Below are 23,314 nucleotides of genomic sequence, written 5' to 3'. Positions count from 1 at the left end.
TACTATAAAGTATTCTGGGTTTTGGTAAGTGTGGGGGAGAGGTTAAGCGCAGAAAACTTTAATTATGTAACCTATACAAGCTAATGTTGAATCTATGTAATCCTGCAGCGTTAAGCCGGTATAGTACATTTGATAATGTAGAGAAATGTGGAGGGGCTGACACTGTACAAAAGAGACTATACATTATGTTTGCTTCTTGTGGTGCGCTTGAGCCAAAAGGGGTCCCCTAAATATTGTTCAGAAATTACTCAATTGGACAGAAATGGACACATGCTGAGTAAATAAAGATGAGACCACCAATACCAATACAATTTTTGTTTTGTGACTTTTTAGAACAGCACATACACTGTGTATACCAAACATTAGGAACATTTTCCTAATATTGAGTTGCACCCCCCCTCCCGTTTGCCCTCAGAACTGCCTCAATTCGTCGGGTCATGGACCGTACAAGGTGTCAAAAGCGTTCCACAGGGATGCTGGCGATGTTGACTCCAATGCCTCTCACAGTGGTGAGGGGGTGGTGGTGGGGGGGTGGACCATTCTTGATACACACGGGAAACGGTTGAGCGTGAAAAACCCAGCAGCATTGTAGTTCTTGACACAAACCGGTGCGCCCCCGGGAACCTACTACCATAACCCGTTCAAAGGCACTTAAACCTTTTGTCTTGCCCAATCCATGTCTCAATTGTCTCATCTACACTGATTGAAATGATTTTAACAAGTGGCATCAATAAGGGATCATATCTTTCACCTGGTCAGTCTGTCATGGAAAGAGCAGGTGTCCTTAATGTATAGTCAGTGTATAAGGCTTGCGTTATGAGTAACTGTTTCAGTAAAGCATTACCTGTCAAGTGCGACACACAACAAATACACACAAACAGTAAAATAAGAAATTTCTCTATTGTTAATGTAAAGTTTTCAAAGGGAAAACAGCAGTTAATAAAATAAGCACACTGCAGTATACTGTATCTCATCAGTATAAATAAATAAGCTATATATCTTTAAAATAATAATAACTGTATAACTTATCTCCAGTTCTATTCGAGTTGAACAGAAGAATATTCAGGAAGTGACTAGGAAGGAATAGATGTACCCCTCCCACAACAATGACATCGCCCACATATATCTCACAACACATGCATGGAAGGCTTCCACCCACCCACCCTCCCAAACACACAGCCCACAACATTAGAGAGCAGTTAAGAGCAAACTGCAGTAACTTCCTTTGAAGAACCCATTGCAGTTCTGACTGAGGCCTCCAGCCTGTCTACTTGTCTACAGCTCAACCATTGGACAGTCATAGAATCTGAATCTCTCTGTAACTATCTGTTTATCTAAGAGGACTGAAACCCACCCATTATATAGTAGATATGTTCTGTACATGTGCAGTCTATTAGTAAACCAATACACCTTTCTTTGAGTAAAATACAAACATTTAGATTATGCATATGTATATTTATCACTTTAGGTTGTTTTATGTTTTCACACCAGGTTTAAATATATAATAGAGATTGACCAATAGCACAGGACATAATCCACACGTTCCTAAATTCACTAACATCCAAATCACTGTTTGAGCAGTGGGTCTCGTACAGTAACAAGGGTGGGACAAAATTAGAGAGTCGGCGGGAGTCGCATTTCACATAGTTAAATTCATCCAGATTACGCATGGCCCGGCCCTCCAATCCTCAAAACAACAGTAAATTACACGTTGCCCCATTGCCTATATCTAATATGTGAGGGCCTTGAGGCCTTAAGGCTAACTCCTCATTCCTCCAACATGGTTGGGCATCATTCTCCTCATTCATCTCCTCGGAGTTCCTCTACTGTCCATTTGCATCTGTGCCAGAGGGAGGGGTCGGGAACTGGGGAGGCGTTGGAGTCCCGCAGGTAACAGGGTTTGCGATTGGTGCTTTTTTGTAAGGCCCGCCTCCCCCTGTGGCAATTGGTCAGAGCGTTGTCTTAGATCAGGGAGCGGGGCTGCTTATCAGTCCCCGAGGATGACCTTGACAAAGCAAGCCACGTCAGTCTCTTTGGATTCGTGGGAGATGAAAAAGGGATGTTGCTGGGATGAAGAGAAGAAAAGATAAGAAAATAAATGAGAAGAGACAATTTAAGTGATTCATGTAAAATCAAATACAGTATAAAAAATAATATACTCAACAAAAGTTTGATATATAATCAATAGCATTGATTGGATATAAATTAAGTGGGGAGATTATTACAAAACATAAATAATTACTGGACTAAGTCTGCCATCAAGTGGTCAACTGTTAGTAATGGAAGAGGGCATGGTCACATTCACTTTGTATTGAACATTTCTTAGAGTTGAAAATAAAGTGTGTAACTAAATAATAAGACATCTCCAAAGTAAAAAAAAAAACTCACCATGAGTTCTGGGTAGTTTGGCCGCTCTTTGGAATTTTTCTTTAAGCTGGGAACGAAAAGAGCAATGAGAGAAAGGATTACAACTGCAATGTCTATGATTCATATAGAGATACTGTTAGATGACTCATATCTGGTAATGTGTCTCCCACTCCACTCTACTCCAGATTGAATCAGCTGCAAGCGGACATGTCAACGGAGTAAAAACCCAAAGATTGGTAAATTCATCTCGCCAGCTAACTAAACTTCTAGTAATCATGGTCAAATTACTGATCGGGGGGGGGGGGGGGGGCATTGATTTTGTTAATCATTCTCACTCAGATATCATATTCAAAACGGCAAACATTTTTTATAGCAGTATGGAAAATGAGTAGAATTGCCAGAAATTAGCTGTAAAACTGAAACAAATTATCATTGCTCCATGGCACAATGAGTAGAAATATGAAATAAGTTATAAAATTGCTAAATCTTCTCTCTGCCCCATGGCAAAAGTGTAGAATTGCAGCAAACTTGCTATAAAATGGCAACATTTTCAAAATGCAACAACAATGTCAAAATGCAGGAAATTAACTTTAAAGCTTACATTTTTTTCTCTCCGCTGTCGACAGGGAGGCTGCTAAAATGTTTTGCTCGCAAGGTGGGGGCTCCCAAAAGGCTAGTGCCGGCCCCTCATGAGTTCAGATTTTTTGTGGCCCCCACCCAGATCAAAGTTGCTCATCTCTGCTGTAGGTAATAGGTTTCCATTTCGGACCGCCATAAAACTGAAAAACTAGGGCCTACATTGTACAACACAACAGACCAAGATGACCCATTAGCAAGGTTTTATGGTGGGAAAATGTAATTTATCTTCTGCACTGTAGGCCTACATGTAAAACAAATGTAAAACCTTTTAGGGTTGTGTGAAGGGAAAAACGGCATGAGTAGATATTAAATATTTGGTGTGGAGACCTAACAGTGCGCGGTAGACATAACAGGCTGGTGAGAATGCCTATTTAGACACATTCCACAGAGGGTAGCCTAGTCTCTGGAACCCAGGCACATGCATCACATTCTGTCCTGGTCATAAAGTGCTTGTGGCTATTACAACAACTGGAAAAATTGTCAAGAGAAATTCACTTGTGAGTCTCAATCCAGCAAGCGCTCAAGTAGGACTCATAAGTTGGTGGTTGAAGATATCCCTCCAGTGGTGCGGGGGCTGTGCTTTGGCAAAGTGGGTGGGGTTATATCCTTCCTATTTGGCCCTGTCCGGGGGTATCTTCGGATGGGGCCACAGTGTCTCCTGACCGCTCCTGTCTCAGCCTCCAGTATTTATGCTGCAATAGTTTGTGTCGGGGGGCTAGGGTCAGTTGGTTATACCTGGAGTACTTCTCCTGTCTTATCCAGTGTCCTGTGTGAATTTAAGTATGCTTTCTCTAATTCTCTCGTTCTCTCTTTCTTTCTCTCTCTGAGAACCTGAGCCCTAGGACCATACGTCAGGACAACCGGGCATGACGACTCCCTGCTGCCCCCAGTCCGCCTGGCCTTGCTGCTATTCCAGTTTCAACGGTTCTGCCTGCGGTTACGGAACCCCTACCTGTCCCAGACCTGCTGTTTTCAACTCTTAATGATCGGCTATGAAAAGCCAACAGATTTATTCCTGATTATTATTTGCCCATGCATGTCATTTATGAACATTTTGAAAATCTTGGCTCTCTCTAATTTTCTCCTTCTCTCTTTCTTTCTCTCGGAGGACCTGAGCCCTGGGACCATACGTCGGGACTGCCGGGCGTGGTGGCTCCTTGCTGTCCCCAGTCTGCCTGGCCTTGCTGCTGTTCTGCCTGCGGTTATGGAACCGCCACCTGTCCCAGACCTGTTGTTTTTCAACTCTTAATGATCGGCTATGAAAAGCCAACTGAATATTATTCATGATTATTATTTGACCATGCTTGTCACTTATGAACATTTTTGAACATCTTGGCATAGTTCTGTTATAATCTCCACCCGGCACAGCCAGAAGAGGACTGGCCACCCCTTATAGCCTGGTTCCTCTCTAGGTTTCTTCCTAGGTTTTGGCCTTTCTAGGGAGTTTTTCCTAGCCACCGTGCTTCTACACCTGCATTCTAGCTGTTTGGGGTTTTAGGCTGGGTCTCTGTACAGCACTTCGAGACATTAGCTGATGTACGAAGGGCTATATAAAATAAACTTGATTGATTGATTCATTGATACAATAGCCAAAGACCTTGAGTGGAATTAGACGAGGCAAGGTACAGAAAGAAAATACTGACATAACTGACATTGACAACACTTTTGTAGGGCCTAAATTATGTACAGGTAAGCCTGGTCCCAGATCTGTTTCTGATATCTTGCCAAATCCAATTGTCATGACAAACATAACAACGACCATAAACTTGGAAAGACAGCCCAAACAGATCTGGGACCAGGCTAGCTTTACAGGAGAGGAAAACATACCACAGAGAGGTGAAGTCAACAAACTCAGGGGAGAACTGGTCAGCAGGAAGCTGGGGGGATGGTTCCTCCACCACCTGCTTCAGCTGCTGGAAGGGGGTGCCCCACGAGTCATAGGGAAAACGCAAGATGGCCAGCTCAATCTGAAGAGGGGGGCACAGGATATGACAGGGCATGAGATATGACAGGGCACAGGATATCACAGGGCACTGCTAGAGGGCAGGCTATTCATGGGTTGCATGTTTCGTCACAATATTATTTTGAACGTTTGTTTTATACTGATGAGCAACTGAGCATTCTACTCAATGCATCGTCAATGAGCGCTGATGAACATTTAATCAAAAGTGCATTACAGTGGCTTGGAAATACAATGCTTTTCAAAGAGAGGCAAATCATTTGTAGTAAAACCTTTTGTCATCATTTTGATGTCGCCAGATTGACTTTCGATGCAGTATAACGGTAGCTAGTTAGCTAAAATCGAGAGGTCACCTGATTTAAGATAGCTAAAGTTAGCATTGCTAGCTATTTTTTAGGAACTTTGCTGGCTAATGACAACATTGCCGTATGTCGAAAGTAAATTTGACATGATAATGCTGGCAAAGTTGTTTCCTACTAAACATTTGACTACTTTAGCAATGTAATCGTATTGCCAGGCACTGTAGTGTAATTTACACTAAACAGTCGTTAGCCTCCGGCCAGAATGACTGGGATTATCAGGACTTTAGGGCACCAGTATTGCGTCACCGGTAGAGGGTGGCTTTAGAACATTCAAAACAATGGCATGACGCGACCTAGTAATGGAGGTGCAACCTATGAATAGGAATGCAGCATTGTATTGTTGTACATAAAATGCACTAAGCTAAAGAATCTGTCGTTAAACGCCAGAAATTGGGTGATTTGTGACATTAGACCCCTCAAACTCAACTCTGGACCTTGAATCCAGTTCCACTGTGTTTTTTCATTGTTCTCCTCTAATCGGCACTGATTTAGACCTTGGTCACCAGGCGGGTGCAATTAATTATCAGGTAGAAGAGAAAACCAGCAGTCTCCGGAGGTTAAGAGTTGAATACCCCTGCCCTAGACAGCTACATTTATGAAAACTACCACTGGCAGCTGGAGGATCATCACATGTTCTTTTGACACCAAACTGTTATTGGGTGTGACAGAATTTAGGATGTGCAAATGAGAGAGAGGAATATGTAACAGCTCTCCTGGAGCAGAGCAGTAGAGGGTCATCATGTCTCACTGAAAGAAGGCAGGGCCTTTCTTAAACATGAAAAACATGTTCTATTTGCACAATAATTAATTTCAATTCAATATTACTTTTTTTTCTCCACGTATGACTATTACTAGCAATGTACAAAATGTCACCCAGGAAAACTAAAATAAAACATTTAATCTGTGGTTACTGTAGCATTCATAAATAATATAATATAGCTCTACTAGTGTAATAATCATACTTTTTTTTATTATAAATGAATAATCTGCATAAGTATCATTTTTTATAGAGACTCACCATAGTGATTCCTAAACTCCAAATGTCAGACTTGACGTTGTAGCCTTTCTGATTAATCTCTGGGTTGATCCTCTCTGGCTGGGGGACAGAACAGAACCGCGCACACACACACACACATACACGAGACCCGGATAATATCACTTTAGTATCGCAAACTAACATTAGTTGTCCTAGACGACCCAAACTCCCCCCATCATCTGTACCTCAAACACACACAACCCATTCTGTTCTCCGAGTGCTACCAGGCTCTAAAAACTGCTCAGCCAATCAAAGGCTCTGTGGACACACTGTTTGGGCACACAGCAGTTAAAAGCTAACTGCGGTTATTAAAGGGCATGGCTAATGACATAACATAGAGACATGTAGCACTTAAACATATAGGCAGCAAGCAGTCAGCTCAGTCAAACTTGTACAATAATTCATTAACATGAACATCATGTATCATATCTCTGTTCTGTAAACAGTTATTCACTGAGCCAGCATTTGGGCTCCCGAGTGGCGCAGCGGTCTAAGGCACTGCATCTCAGTGCTTGAGGCGTCACTAGACACCCTGGATCGATTCCAGGCTGTATCACAACCGGCCGTGATTGGGAGTCCCATAGGGTGGTGCACAATTGGCCCAGCGTCGTCCGGGTTTGGCCGGTGTAGGCCATCATTGTAAATAAGAATTTGTTCTTAGCTGACTTGCCTAGTAAAATAAAGGTTCAATGTAAAAAATAAAATAAAAAGTAACATATTGTATGAATTGGAATTCGTAATAGGTCATGTGAATTGTAGGAAATGTATTTATTTTCATACCATTTTTGCAGGACATAACATATCATAGGAATTGGATGACGTACACAGCTGTCCAACAGTTTTGGGGACCCGCTTTGGCTCATGAGCATCGTTAAGCCTAAATCCTTTATAGTTTGATTTTACTGAGTAGACATCTATTTTCTATATCTTTTAAAACCCTTATACCTCTCTTACCACACACCCACTCACCGCCATGTAGGGCTTGCAGCCAGCGTCTATGGTCTTGGCCACGGAGTCCACCAGGTAACCACTGATCCCAAAGTCACACATCTTCACCTGGCCCTGTGTGTTGATCAATACGTTTGATGGCTTCACATCTGAGGGAGAGAGAGGGGAGAAAAAGAGGAGATGGAAGGATATAGAGGAGAGAGAGAGATGGAGGAAAGAGATATGGAAGAGACAGAGAGGAGTGTGACGGAAGTGAAAGAGATACAGGGTCATCACTGATTTAATCTGCTGAGTCAGTTAGCCACAGTGACAGAACTGGGAAGCAGTTAACAGTCTCAAACACACAGCTGTAACGACTCTCCTCTTCGTCTGATGATGAGGAATAGGAATCATCGGACCAACACGCAGCGATGTAAGTGTTCATAGTAAATTTAATCAAATAAACTGAACACTGAATGACAAAAAAACAACAAAGAGAGTGAACGACACGAAACAGTCCTGTAAGGTGAAAAAACACAAAACAGCAAACAACTACCCACAAACACAGGTGGGAACAGGCTACCTAAGTATGGTTCTGAATCAGAGACAACGATTGACAGCTGCCTCTGATTGGGAACCATACCAGGCCAAACACATAGAAAAGGACAACATAGAACAAAACATAGAATGCCCACCCCAACTCACGTCCTGACCAAACCAAAATAAGACATAAAAAGGATCTCTAAGGTCAGGGCGTGACAACAGCCCTCAAAACACTTTTGCAGAAGGACTGTGATCGCTGGCTAGGCACAGTTTTCACTTTATTTTAGTAACCTGCAATCATCTTAAATGACTACATGCAATGTTAATACAGAAACAGACGCATAGAACACTGAGGTTTTAGACACAAGAAATAGAGTCTTTGACCTTCGGTGAGACATGGTTTTAAAGGATGGACACTAGTCCAACTGTTTTAAGGTGTACCCCATAGAGATGCATAATACAGGTAACTGCCAAAAATAAAATTAAAACACCAACATCGTGTCTTATTAGGGCATTGGGTCACCACAAGCTGCCAGAACAGCTTCAATGCACTAAGGCATAGATTCTACAAGTGTCTGAAACTCTATTGGAGGGATGCGACACCATTTTTCCAGAAGTTCCATCATTTAGTGTTTTGATGGTGGTTGAAAACGTTATCTCAAGCGCCGCTCCAGAATCTCCCATATGTGTTCAATTGGGTTGAGATCTGGGGACTGAGACACATATCCTTTAAACGTGACCCGAAGCATGATGGGATGTTAATTGCTTAATTAACTCATGAACCACAGCATACTTTGTATCCATCATTTACTCAAGTGTTTCCTTTAGTTTTGGCAGTAACATATACATATTTTAATATAAAACGTTTTATTTAACTCTGTGATGTTACCTCGGTGGATCACTGACAGGTTACTGTGCAGATGTTCCAGAGCCTTCACTACCTGTAACCAGGGAGATTAGAACATAAGAACATTAGAACAGAACACCGACACATCAGCAGAAAGAGAAGGAGATTGGGGAATCCATATGGTCGCATCTATTATTTATGAATTCTTAGTATATTAAGCATCTAGCATGAATTAACACATTTAGTCAACTACATGTATACCCACGTACAGTAATAGACTATTCCTCTTGGTCTAGAGACTGACTGATCTGACAACAATACGTTCATAATATACTGTATATTCCTACACATAACCAACCCATGTATTATTCATCTTGGTCTCTAGGCTGACTGATAACTTTAGTCCTACTCATATGAATTAACCTCTACGGGACCGGTGTCCCTAAACCGTGACAGTTGTTGCTCAATATGCAATAATGTGACATTGTAAACAACTGCCAACTTTCAGGGACATAGACATGTCTTATATGGGCAGAAAGCTTAAATTCTTGTTAATCTAACTGCAGTATCCAATTTACAGTAGCTATTACAGCAAAAACATATTGTTTGAGGATAGACCACAACAAAACATCACGGAAACTGGTTTGATACATTCAGCTCTGAAGGTAAATAATGTACTTAAATTCAGTAATATTGCTCTGATTTGTCATCCTGAGGGTCCCACAGATAAAATGTAGCATAATTTTGTATATTCAAATGTAGGAACCGGGTTCTACAGTTTGACCCCACTGTTGTCTCTGGCTCCACACCCACCCCGACCAGCCATCTAGATGTATGAAGGTTAGTGTATATTCTGTAGGGATACTAATGATCCATCATGTATGACATTCCTGTAATCTTTAATTGTTTATTACCATATCATTTTGTATGTTCTCTATAGTTATGTACTTGAACATTCATAAATTCAACGAATTTATATTGATACAAAATATTGTGTAGTGATGTAATTCTTCACTGGATTAGTCTGAAAAATTGCACACACTGATGCCATCTTGTGGACAACATCTAAATTACACCTAGAATCCTATCTCAATGTATGGCCTTTCTCTTGCATTTCAAAGATGGAACAAAAAGAAAACGCATGCTTTTACCAAATAATCCCAAATCATCACCTAAACTCTATGCCCTATGCATTTGTGGAGATCTGAGAGGATTTGATTGGTATAAGCAATATGGTGAAACTTCTACTAGTATGATTGTACATAGGGCGCAGGGGACGATTTGGATTGGGCCCTAGTCCTACTCACCGAGACGGCCATCTTTCCCAGTATGTCCTCGGGGATGGTCATGCCTTTATCTATCACCTGCTTGTAGAATTTATCCAGAGAAGTGTCCATCAGCTCCATACAGATCCACACATCACCCTGATTACATAACAAGGGGCAATCTTTCATATAGTGGAGGATACAGTATGATGTACAGATGGAGAGATGGTGGAGGGAGTCGAAAGGGGGAGAGGGGTAGAGAGATTGGAGATAGAGAGAAAAATAAATGGAAAGAGGGGAAGACAAAGATGGAGAGAGGGGTTGAGGGAAGGATTGGAAAAACACAACAGAGTCGGACCACATTCCTGACACACCGTTCGACTAACAGGAAAGAGCTTTTCCCAATGTGCTCTGCTGTGGAGGGATATCCTGTGGAACGCTCTTTTCTCTTCAGGAGGAAGGCAACTACATCCCGAAAAATCTGGAATTCTTTATTTGTTTATGTTGACTACAACATAAAAAGCTATGCCCTCCCAAATCTCTATGGTACCGGTCTGAATGGCAGCACATCATTGTATAAATCAAGGCTGTAATGGCAGTGTAGGAAGCCTTATGGTTCCATATAGTTTGGAAGAGGACTAAGATAGTAACTAGGTACTGTAACGACGTTCGTCTGAGGAAGAAGGAGTGGACCAAGGTGCAGCGTGGTACATGTTCATGATATTTATTTAACTCAGAACACTAAGACAAAATAACAAAAATAGAACACTAAGACAAAATAACAAAAATAGACCAACACGAAACAGTTCTGTCTGGTGCAGACACAAAGACAGAAACAACCACCCACAAAGTATGGTTCTCAATCAGAGACAACGATAGACAGCTGCCTCTGATTGAGAACCACACCCAGCCAAACACATAGAAATAGACAACATAGAACAAAAACATAGAATGCCCACCCCAACTCACGCCCTGACCAACCAAAATAGAGACATAAAAAGGATCTCTAAGGTCAGGGCGTGACAGGTACCTGCCTCTATGAACATACAGATGCGGCCAAATATATTGGCCTTGAAGCACGATTCACTGTTTCTCCTAAAATATGTTTACATTAAAAAACATTTGTTGTTTAGACTTGTATTTGTTTAATTTACAACTGGCCACAAAGTCAAAAATGTTCTGGACTACATTTTTTCAACATTCTATTTAATTTGTTTGGAAGTGATTACAATTACACTTGCAAGGGATTCTTGGCAAGTGTAATTTATCCTACTTGTGCTAAGTTGCAGGTGCCTACACACTAACAAAAAATGGTTCTATATAGTGCCAAATAACCATAGCAGATCCCTTTTTGGTGCTATATACAGTGCCTTCAGAAAGCATTTACACGCCTTTTACTTTTTCTATATTTTTTGTTACAGCCTGAATTTAAAATGTATTAAATTGAGAGTGTGTCACTGATCTACACACAATATAACAATGTGAAATGGAATTTTGTTCATATAAAATATTAGAAATTGATAAAAAATGAAAAGCTGAAATGTCCTGAGTCAATAAGTATGCAACCCCTTTGTTATGGCAAGCCCAAATAAGTCCAGGAGTAAAAATGTGCTTAACAAATCGCATAATAAATTGCATGGACTCAATCCGTGTTCAATAATAGTGGTTAACATGATTTTTTAATGATTACCCCATCTCTGTACCCCACACATGCAATAATCTGTAAGGTCCCTCAATCGAGCATCGAATTTCAAGCAGATTCAACTTCAAAGACCGGCGAGGTTTTTCAATGCATCACACAAAGAGCATGGATTGGTAGATGTGTAAAGATATCAAAATCAGATGTTGAATATCCCTTTGAGCATGTTGAAGTTATTAATTAGGCTTTGGATGGTGTATCAATACACCCAGTCACTACAAAGATACAGGTGCCCTTCATAACTCAGTTGCCGGAGAGGAAGGAAACTGCTCAGGGATTTCACCATGAGGCCAATTAAAACATTACAGAGTTGAATGGTTGTGATATGAAAAAACTGAGGACGGATCAACAACATTGTAATTATTCCACAATATAAACCTAAATTACAGATTACATTTTTTTTATCCAAAACATGCATTCTGTTAACAACAAGTCAACTTAAGTAATACTGAAAAAACTAATTGGCAAACACTTTACAGCAGGGGTGTCAAAGTCAAATGGACGGAGGGCCAAATAAAAAATTTAGCTACAAGCCGAGGGCCGGACTGTTCGAATGTTCATTGAAAATTTTTTAAATGACGCATATAGTCTAGTGAACCTAATTGAACCTACTGAAAACCTAACAAATATATTCCAATATGATCAGATAAATAAAGCAATATTTTCTTATGGCTCTGTCAGTAATCTTTAATTTTCAACAGACACAAAAGACAAATTTCCTTTATATAAAAATCCCCATAACATGAACATTAAATGAAAGAAACCGGTATTCAAGGCACCATCAGTAGCCTATATTTTCTATTTTAGCAAAAGTGGGCTAAATTTACTTCAAAGAAAAAAACAATAATAGCAATTTTCTATCATCCACTCAACTGAAATATTTTTAAAATATAATTGGATTGAAATACAATAAAATAAAGTGCAAAAATCTATTAATCAAAAACAACACTTTGTTTAAGGAGAAGTAACATGCAGTGAAAACAAATATTAAACTTTAACTTTTAAACTTGAACTGAGTAAAAACTCTAAATATGTGATTGCACAGTAATGTTCACTTGTTTGAGGTTGAGGGTGATACTTGGTGGTGTCCCATCTTTTCCACAAGTTCATCAATGTTCGGGGTAAGGCTCTGAGCTGAGGAAATCCTCAGAATTGAGTGGAGGTGTTCAGCAGTAAGTCGACTTCTGTGTGATGTTTTGTTCAGGTTCATCAAAGAAAACAGTTGTTCACACAGGTATGTGCTGCCAAACATAGACAACGTTTGAGCAGCCTGGATGCGCAGCTGGGGCATTGTGTCGGGGAGGAAACGGGCGAACTCCGCAGCACCCACTGCCGCATATTTTGCCCTCAGTGCATCATTGCATTGGAGGTCAATCAACTCCATTTGGAGGTTTGGTGGTGAGCTTTCCACGTCAACAGCAAATGGGTTACCGAGCAGTTCCAACCTGCTTTTTTGTGCTTCAAAGTCAGCAAATCGGCGTCGAAAGTCAGCGGCAAGCATACCTATTTTATCAGCCAACTGTGCGCTCGGGAACGCACTGGTAGAGAGCTTCTCTTTCATGGTCTGGCAGCTGGGAAAGTGGCTCAAATTTTCTTTCCGCATCTGCGTCTCCCACAGAGTCAGTTTGGTTTTAAATGCCTTCACTGTACTGTACATATCAGAGATGACATGATCCCGACCCTGCAGCTGCAAGTTCATTGCATTCAGATGACTCGTAATGTCACACAGAAAAGCCATTTCACACAGAAACATTTCGTCTCGGAGTTGTGTTGTGTCTTTCCCTTTGCTGTCCAAGAACAGACAAATCTCCTCACGAAGCTCGAAACATCTTTGAAGCACCTTTCCCTGGCTTAGCCATCGCACCTCTGTGTGATAAGGCAAATCACCATGCTCCGTTTCTAACTCCGTCAGAAATGCCTTGAACTGGCGGTGATTCAAACCTTTGGCTCTGATAAAGTTAACTGTGCGCGTGATGATGCTCATTACATGCTCCATTTTCAAGGCTTTACCGCACAACGCTTCCTGGTGTATGATACAATGATAAGCTGTCAGCTCACCTGTCGCGTTTTCCTCTTGCATCTTTTCCCGTATCTTCGCCACCAGTCCGCTCCTGTGTCCACACATCGCAGGTGCTCCGTCGGTTGTCAAACCCACGAGTTTTTCCCAAGGCAGCTCCATCTCATTTACACATCTTGACACCTCTTCATACAAATCATGTCCCGTAGTTGTGCCATGCATAGGACGTAAAGCCAAAAACTCCTCTGTCACGCTTAGGCTGGAGTCCACTCCGCGGATGAAAATTGACAACTGGGCAATGTCAGAAATGTCGGTGCTCTCATCCACAGCCAAGGAATATGCAATGAAATCTTTTCCCTTTTTCACAAGCTGCTCTTTTAGATTGATGGACAACTGGTCTACTCTCTCGGCAATGGTGTTTCTGCTCAGACTCACATTTAAAAAGAGTTGCCTTTTTTCTGGGCAAACTTCGTCACAAACTTTAATCATGCAGTTTTTGATGAAATCCCCCTCCGTAAATGGCCGGGCTGATTTAGCGATCTCTTCTGCCAAAATAAAACTGGCCTTGACAGCAGCCTGGCCTTGTGATTTGGCTTTTTTGAACAGAGCCTGTCGAGATTTGAGGCCTCGTTTTAATTCCTCTGCCTTTTGTAGCCTTTGTTCCATGTCCATATTCTTGTTTTTGTCCGCGTGTTTCGTTTCATAATGTCGTCTCAGATTATACTCTTTCAGTACCGCCACACTTTCTCCACACAGAAGACACACAGGTTTTCCAGCTACCTCCGTGAACATATACTCCGACTCCCACCTTGTTTGAAACCCCCGGTTCTCAGTGTCCACCTTCCGTTTTGCCATTTTTGATGGGTATCTGAAAGTTAATTTTACTGTGATGCTGACGACTGCTGTGCCAATAAATATTGAAATGAAGCAGCCTACTGCTCGGTGCGTCACCGTTGCATTGTGGGAAATGTAGTATTGGTGCGTGTAAAAGATCTGCGGGCTGCCGGCTTGCTGCGGTCTGCGGGCCGGTTCTAATAATAAATCAAGATCATCCCAGGGGCCGTAAAAAACCTTCTCGCGGGCCGGATGTGGCCCGCGGGCCTTGACTCTGACATATGTGCTTTACAGAGTACCACTATTCATATTTTCAAGCATGGTGGTGGCTGCATCATTTTTCAACACTTTTATTTTTGATAATTGTTTTTGATAATTATTATATATATTTTTTTTTAATAGGTTTTTAAAAACTTGATATAATACCTCAATAAAATCAATTTAGCCTCAAATAAATAATGAAACATGTTCAATTTGGTTTAAATAATGCAAAAACAAAGTGTTGGAGAAAAAAGTAAAAGTGCAATATGTGCCATGTAAGAAAGCTAACATTTAAGTTCCTTGCTCCGAACATGAGAACATATGAAAGCTGGTGGTTCCTTTTAACATGAGTCTTCAATATTCCCAGGTAAGAAGTTTTAGGTTGTAGTTATTATAGGAATTATAGGACTATTTCTCTCTATACCATTTGTATTTCCTATACCTTTGACTATTGGATGATCTTATAGGCACTTTAGTATTGCCAGTGTAACAGTATAGCTTCCGTCCCTCTCCTCGCTCCTACTCGAACCAGGAACACATCGACAACAGCCACCCTCGAAGCAGCGTTACCCATGCAGAGCAAGGGGAACAACTACTCCAAGTCTCAGAGCGAGTGACGTTTGAAACGCTATTAGCGTGCACCCCGCTGACTAGCTAGCCATTTCACATCGGTTACACCAGCCTAACCTCGGGAGTTGATAGGCTTGTATTCATAAAACGCACGAAAGTGCTGTTTGAATGAATGCTTACGAGCCTGCTGGTGCCCACCATCGCTCAGTCAGACTGCTCTATCAAATCATAGGCTTAATTATAACATAATAACACACAGAAATACGAGCCTTAGGTCATTAATATGGTCGAATCCGGAAACTATCATCTCGAAAAACAAAACATTTATTCTTTCAGTGAAATACGGAACCGTTCCGTATTATATCTAACGGGTGGCATCCATCAGTCTAAATATTCCTGTTACATTGCACAACCTTCAATGTTATGTCATAATTACGTAAAATTCTGGCAAATTAGTTCGCAATGAGTCAGGTGGCCCAAACTGTTGCATATACTCTGACTCTGCGTGCAATGAACGCAAGAGAAGTGACACAATTTCACCTGGTTAATATTGCCTGCTAACCTGGATTTCTTTTAGCTAAATATTATACTAAAAATATATACTCCTGTCTATTGATTTTAAGAAAGGCATTGATGTTTATGGTTAGGTACACGTTGGAGCAACGACAGTCCTTTTTCACGAATGCGCACCACATTGATTATATGTAACGCAGGACACGCTAGATAAACTAGTAATATCATCAACCATGTGTAGTTAACTAGTGATTATGATTGATTGATTGATTGTTTTTTATAAGATAAGTTTAATGCTAGCTAGCAACTTACCTTGGCTTCTTACTGCATTCGCGTAACAGGCGGGCTCCTCGTGAGGCAGGTGATTAGAGCGTTGGACTAGTTAACCATAAGGTTGCAAGATTGAATCCCTGAGCTGACAAGGTAAAAATCTGTCGTTCTGCCCCTGAACAAGGTAGTTAACCCACCGTTCCTAGGCCGTCATTGAAAATAAGAATGTGTTCTTAACTGACTTGCCTAGATAAATAAAGGTGTAAAAAAATATATATATAATAATCGGCGTCCAAAATTACCAATGTCCGATTGTTATGAAAACTTGAAATCGGCCCTAATTAATCGGCCATTCCGAATCGGTCGACCTCTATCTGGTACGGCAGAGCACTCGGGCTCCCGAGTGGCGCAGCGTTCTAAGGCACTGCATCTCAGAGCTAGAGGTGTCACTACCGACCCTGGTTCGATTACAGGTTGTATCACAACCGGACGTAATTGGGAGTCCCATAGGGCGGCGCACAATAGGCTCAGTGTCGACCGGGTTTGAGTTTGGCCGGGGTAGGCCATCATTGTAAATAAGAATGTGTTCTTAACTGACTTGCCTAGTTAAATAAAGGTAAAATAAAATAAATAAACACAGCTGGTGATCCCTGATGAAAGAATTGAGAACCACTGACTTAATAAACATTCACAAGACAACTGACCATAATTTAACATGTAATGACATAACACCAGATATTAGATCAACTGGAATGACACTCTCACTCATGGTTGCACAAAAAGAACTGAGAGCAAAGCAAGCCTCAAAATATTCTAAATGAGCCACCGCCCCTACATTTGAATTATAACTCAAAGATGAAAGAACACTTTTCTGAATTGCAAAGAACCATTAAAGAGCTCAAAGGGTTATTTTAGTAATTATTTCTCCACATAGAAAGATCCCCCTTACAATAGAACCCTTGAGGAATCCTCTTTTATTTGTTTACAGGGTAAAAATAGCCTGTTTTAAAAAGAGATAACAGAACATTCTGATTCATTGCACTCCGTTTGAAATTGCAAGGGTGCCAATATACTTAAAAGCATATCTACAAGGATCTGTCCTCTGATATCTTTGTAATGATATTGTAGGAAGCCTATGTTCCTTATAGGAATAAACTAAGTCAGTAGGAGAACCCCATAAAGAGTAGCTTTTGCAATTGCAAAAACGTATGGGGACTGAATAAACAAATAGGCTGTTTATTGTAAAGCGTATTTGGGTTTAAGAAAAACACCCTATAATGTCTAAGTATTATTGTTATAATAAAGTAGCTAGTTACCTCTCTGAAGAGTGCGCCGTAGAAGGTGACTGTGTAGAAGCAGTCTACTGTCCTCATTGAGATGTCTAGGTCCATCAGCAGTCTCTTCTGTTCCTGGGTGTTCACTGTGGCACGGATCCTCTAGGGTGGGAGCGAAAGGACATCAAATCAATCAATAAATCAAGTCTATCCATCCATCCATCCATCCATCCAACAAATGTATTACATCAACAGCTGTCACTATGGCTGCGTTAACACAGGCAGCCCAATTCTGATCTTTTGCCCAATTATTGGCAAAATAACTGACCTGATTGGTCAAAATACCAAATATTGGGGAAAAAGATCAGAATTAGGCTGCCTGTACAAGCGCTTTTGCTATAGTAACCTGACCTAGATCTCCTGAAAGTGAACATCAATTACATCATCAAATCTCACATGCCTTCACTGCCATGATCAAGCCACTGGGCATGTGCCTCATCTTGTCCACCACACCATACGCCCCTCTTCCCAGCTCGTCGATCTGCTCCAAGTCATCGGCCTTCACCACAACGTTCTGCACAGGACAGACAGGGGAGAGCGCCATGTCAGGCTGGATTCAAACACAGTGATGTAATGAGAGAGAGCAAGACTGGGTAAAAATCTCCCTTCCTTCCCTTACTTCTCCCATACTTGAAGTAATCATTGAATACAAAAAGAGGGATAGAAATATTGAGTCACAAGAGGTCATTGGGGTTTTTGGTACCCAATTCTCATCTTGTGCAAACAAACAGAAACAGAGAGCGACAAACACGAAAAGAAACACTAAATCCTAATCTACCAACATACGGGGTCATTTTACGGGGTCTCTTCTTCTCTTTGTTTGAGAGTTCTGCTTTGGCTCTGAGCTACGTCTTTGTTTAAACATCTACTCCAACCAAAGTTTTTTATCAACATGGAAAGCTTTGAACATTGAAACACTAAATACTGTATATAGTCTCTTCTAAGGGGTTGATGGGTTGAGTCCAAAGCCACCACAAATGCCCCTTTTCATCTGAAAGAATAGTTTAAGTATATCATGGGACCATTTTTGTTTTCTTACACTTCTACAAGAACCAAAAAATAAATTGCTGCCCTGACTGACTTCAGGCTATATTGTAAGACAAAAAAACCTTGCATCTTTGCCAATGGAAAATTCCACATATTTGATGAGTTTAAAATAAATATTTTTACTGCCCGTCAGGCAGTAAAGCACATTCCAGGCTGCCTACAATCAGAAGTGTTCAATCTGGGTCATAATGTTTGCTAGGCCGTTCTTTATGGCTCACAGACCCTTAATTGAGCCAAGCTTTCAGCTTTCTGCATCCAGACCACAGACTGAGGACCTAACTCAACCTAAAGTATACAGAGGTTAGAACAACTATACACAGATGTAAAACGTGTGTTTATGTAAGTTCTTCAGTTTTATATAAAGGTTTAGTCAAAGGAACATGTGTGGGAAAAAACATAGTGGTAGACGAAAGGTAAGAATGTGAGAGACAGTAAGAGATAGCATACTGAACATTAACTAGATGAGGTACCTTCTCTCCGATGGTCACACAAGCTTTCGAATCCAAATCTCTTGGGGGTCTGTAAGGTAGACAGTTGTTAGGATAAAAAACAGTTCATGTACAACATTTTCTGTATTCATCAGGGTTGGGGTACATTTGGAATTTCTGAATTAAATTAATATATTTATATTAATTTAATTTAATTCAGACAATGAATTTGAATTAGCCACACCCCACAAGATGCAGAAAATTGGAATTGAAGTAAAATGTAAATAATTTAAACCAATTCAACTGAGACGTGAACCATGAAAGTCTCATTCACTTGACAAATAGTTTATCGAAAGGATATGCCACTTATTAATGCAAAAAAATACACAAACCATTTCAAATATTAATTTGATTATAATTCAGATGTCAAACTGTATTTTTCTTCTTTGTCAAGAGATGTTAGATTGTTCCCTTGCATACTACAGTGTTCGATCTAATGCATTCTGGGATTTTTTCATCATCTGATATTTAAAAACGTTAAGGGAATTATTCATTATTATAGACAACCCACAACATGATCTTAGAATATTTCCAGACCTCTGTAATTATTTGAAATAGTTTAAATTGAGTTTTAAAAATGAAACATTTCAACCTTATGCTGCACGGCATTGCTGACCATATATGATGTCAAATTAAACATTAATTTGGTGATTGTTAGTAATTGAAATAAATTCTACTTTCTTTAAAACAAATTAAATTCCAATTATTTTTAAATTCAATAATTTAATTGGAATTACAGAGCAATTTGCAACTTAATTCAGAATGGACCCCAACACTGGTATGCATTAATTCATTATGATTTACACATTTCATGTGAATAACTGCATGTAGCCTAAATGTTAATGTAAGAAACTGAGCATTAGTCCACAGTTATCTTCTTTTTGACGGTGAAAATGTGCTCCATCAACAATAATCACTGGGGCATTGCGCCAAATATAACAGTATGTGAACGCATCCAAAAGGTCATCTCTAACTAGCCTCCTCTATCCTCATTAGTCATGGGAAGAGACAGAGTCGTCAGTGACATCTTTAGGATCATTAAGTTGATTTAGCAGCATTGTATCCTGTAATATTCATGTGAAACATACTTAAATCGAAAATCGGTTGCATTCTGCTGTCATATCATACTGCGCTATGATTGGTTAAGACCAACCAGGTCGTGAGGTTATTGCAGTTCATCATGCCCGGAGACACGAACATACCAGCGTAACGTGGTTATTTATGGTTCCACTTGCCACTGCAAAAATGTGTATTTAATGTTTATGTATTTTACTTGGTAGGTTCAAGTCAGACGTCAATAAGGTGTAATGTCATTGGCTGCGCTTACAGATAGGGGGAGATCTCAAACAAATTCTTTCCAGACCAATAATTATGTGCAGGCAGTAGATCATGTTCTGAAGTGCTGTGTTCTGTTTTCATATTTACGATGTTTACGAGTTCAACACGTACATTAATTGGTGCATAATATACAGTTTGACGTCATTCTAGCCATGCATTTTGATATGATTGCTGTATGAGCGATTAGCTAGCATGCTCTGTTGAAGTCATGGTGGTAGTATTTAGCTCATGATTCATACATGGTGGTTTCTCCTTGCTGCAGATCCGTGCTACAGCAGCCATCTTGGTGCATATCAGATCCATGTTACTGCAGCCATCTTGGTGCAAGTCAGATTCATGCTACAGCAGCCATCTTGGTGCAAGTCAGATTCATGCTACAGCAGCCATCTTGGTGCAAGTCAGATCCATACTACAGCAGCCATCTTGGTGCAAGTCAGATCCATACTACAGCAGCCATCTTGGTGCATGTCACACATCTTATGTGCTCAATCTTTGTCTCTTTCGGGTATTTATACATATTGTGTTTTGTATTTTTTTTTATAGTTACACTACCGGTCAAAAGTTTTAGAACACCTTTTTATTAATATTTTACTATTTTCTATATTGTAGAATAATAGTGAACACATCAAAACTATGAAATAACACAAATGGAATCATGTAGTAACCAAGAAAATCTAAATATATTTTACATTTGAGAATCTTCAAATAGCCACCCTTTGCCTTGATGACAGCTTTGCACACTCTTGGCATTCTCTCAACCAGCTTCAACTGGAATGCTTTTCCAACAGTCTTGAGGAAGTTCCCTTCAAAAAAAAAAAATGATAGTCCCACTAAGCCCAAACCAGATGGGATGGTGTATCGCTGCAGAATGCTGTGGTAGCCATGCTGGTTAAGTGTGCCTTGAATTGTAAATAAAATCAGACAGTGTCACCAGCAAAGCACCCCCACACCATATTACCTCCTCCTCCATGCTTTACGGTAGGAAACACACATGCGGAGGTCATTCGTTCACAGACATGGCGGTTGGAACCAAAAATCTCCAATTTGAACTCTAGACCAAAGGACAAATTCCCAGCAGTCTAATGTCCATTGCTCGTGTTTCTTGGCCCAAGCAAGGCTCTTCTTATTATGGGTGTCCTTTAGTAGTGGTTTCTTTGCAGCATTTCGACCCGGAAGGCCTGATTCACACAGTCTCCTCTGAACAGTTGATGTTGAGATGTGTTTGTTACTTGAACTCTGTGAATCGTTTATTTAGGCTGCAATTTCTGACACTGTTAACTCTTATGAAGTTATCCTATGCAGCAGAGGTAACTCTGAGTCTTCCATTCCTGTGGTGGTCCTCATGAGAGCCAGTTTCATCATAGCGCTTGATTGTTTTCGCGACTGCACTTGAAGAAACTTTCAAAGTTCTTGAAATGTTCCGGATTGACTGACCTTCATGTCTTAAAGTAATGATGGACTGTTGTTTCAGTTTGCTTATTTGAGCTGTTCTTGCCATAATATGGACTTGGTCTTTTACCAAATAGGGCTATCTCCTGTATAACCCCCTACCATGTCACAACACAACTGATTAGCAAGAAAATAAATTCCATAAATTAACTTTTAAAAAGGCACACCTGTTAATTGAAATGCATTCCAGGTGACTAACTCATGAAGCTGGTTGAGAGAATGCCAAGAGTGTGCAAAGCTGTCATTAAGGCAAAGGGTGGCTATTTGAAGAATCTCAAATATAAAACATATTTACTACATGATTCCATATGTGTTATTTCATAGTTTTTATGTCTTCACTATTATTCTACAATGTAGAAAATAGTAAAAATAAAGAAAAACCCTTCAATGAGAAGGTGTTCTAAAACTTTTGACCGGCAGAGTATATTATTGATTTTTCCCCAGTCTAATAATTCTGTGCAGGCGATCAATGCTACAGCAGTCATCTTGTTGCATGTCGCACATCTTATGTCCTCATTCTATGTCAGAGACACTGGGACCAATACGTGACCTTCATTTACGTTTTACACAATGCAAAAGAGAATACAATCACATCTGTTACGCCAGAGTTTAGTTAATAAAGTATAGCTACGTTTTATAAAGATTCTGTCGCCCTGCATTTTATTATTTTGTACAAAGTGTGCAAAACAAGACATTCATATTATCATGTATCATAAAAAACAGGGGAACACGTTATATTAATATATTAAGTTGCTCTTGTACCTTTGTACTCAAGTAACACTGTACTTACACTAGTAACGACATGGTAATACAATTTTGGTACTATTAGGGTACTTTAGTAACCACGTTTGAATTGCATAGTGAGCGTTTTTTGTAATTACACAAGGGGAATAACACAGTGTTGTTGGAATACACAAAGAGTTGTCATATAAAGCAGATAAATAAGACTGAAAGTCTTACGCGGCAGCAGCAGGAGGCTGCTCAAACACGTCCTTGGAGAGCGAGAGCACCGGCTTCCTCTTACCTGGAGGGAGACAGAAAGGACAGCAATAAACAACGTGTAGAACAATACAATTATACACACAGACACACACACCTGAAGACAGCAAATCACATTCAACAAAGTTAGAACAGCAGTTTGGATGACCACAATCAATTGTAAACTGGAGTTTCTAAAAATGTTCCTTTAAGTCATCGCAGATGTCCCATCTTGTAGTGTATTTTCCCTTCCAGAGCCCGAGCCCAACACCCGACAGCCAGTCAGACACTTACGGTTGGATGCAATGAGTGACTCCAGATCCTAATTGAACACAACAAGCCCTGTGACAGCGCGCAGCGAGAGGAGAGGAGATATGTCTGCAGTGGTGGAGCCAGGTAGGTTAGACTGCGAGCAGCGAGAGGAGAGGAGATATGTCTGCAGTGGTGGAGCCAGGTGGGTTAGACTGCGAGCAGTGAGAGGAGAGGAGATATGTCTGCAGTGGTGGAGCCAGGTAGGTTAGACTGCGAGCAGCGAGAGGAGAGGAGATATGTCTGCAGTGGTGGAGCCAG

General features: G+C 40.5%; 1 protein-coding gene across 2 annotated transcripts in view; it reads right to left on the bottom strand.

Moving 5' to 3' along the window:
• Positions 1 to 1,170: 1,170 nt before the first annotated feature.
• The window catches only part of LOC129861039 (dual specificity mitogen-activated protein kinase kinase 6), a 63,293-nt gene continuing 41,149 nt past the window's right edge, over positions 1,171 to 23,314 (bottom strand). Inside the window, exons 1-12 of one of the 2 annotated variants that reach the window (XM_055932095.1) lie at positions 23,039 to 23,061; positions 22,727 to 22,790; positions 18,962 to 19,010; positions 17,845 to 17,958; positions 17,427 to 17,546; positions 9,989 to 10,105; positions 8,724 to 8,775; positions 7,334 to 7,461; positions 6,347 to 6,424; positions 4,834 to 4,973; positions 2,389 to 2,434; positions 1,171 to 2,065 (exon numbers count right to left, since the gene is read on the bottom strand). In XM_055932095.1, the coding sequence (XP_055788070.1) occupies positions 1,988 to 2,065; positions 2,389 to 2,434; positions 4,834 to 4,973; positions 6,347 to 6,424; positions 7,334 to 7,461; positions 8,724 to 8,775; positions 9,989 to 10,105; positions 17,427 to 17,546; positions 17,845 to 17,883 (798 nt within the window). In that variant the 5' untranslated portion in view covers positions 17,884 to 17,958; positions 18,962 to 19,010; positions 22,727 to 22,790; positions 23,039 to 23,061 and the 3' untranslated portion in view covers positions 1,171 to 1,987. Of the gene's footprint in view, positions 2,066 to 2,388; positions 2,435 to 4,833; positions 4,974 to 6,346; positions 6,425 to 7,333; positions 7,462 to 8,723; positions 8,776 to 9,988; positions 10,106 to 17,426; positions 17,547 to 17,844; positions 17,959 to 18,961; positions 19,011 to 22,726; positions 22,791 to 23,038; positions 23,062 to 23,314 lie in introns of those variants that run through there. The other variant, XM_055932087.1, reaches the window with a different exon arrangement.

This window comes from Salvelinus fontinalis, chromosome 1, assembly GCF_029448725.1.
Source record: "Salvelinus fontinalis isolate EN_2023a chromosome 1, ASM2944872v1, whole genome shotgun sequence".
NCBI classification, from domain to species: Eukaryota; Metazoa; Chordata; class Actinopteri; order Salmoniformes; family Salmonidae; genus Salvelinus; species Salvelinus fontinalis.
This window is presented reverse-complemented; position numbering and strand designations above follow the sequence as displayed.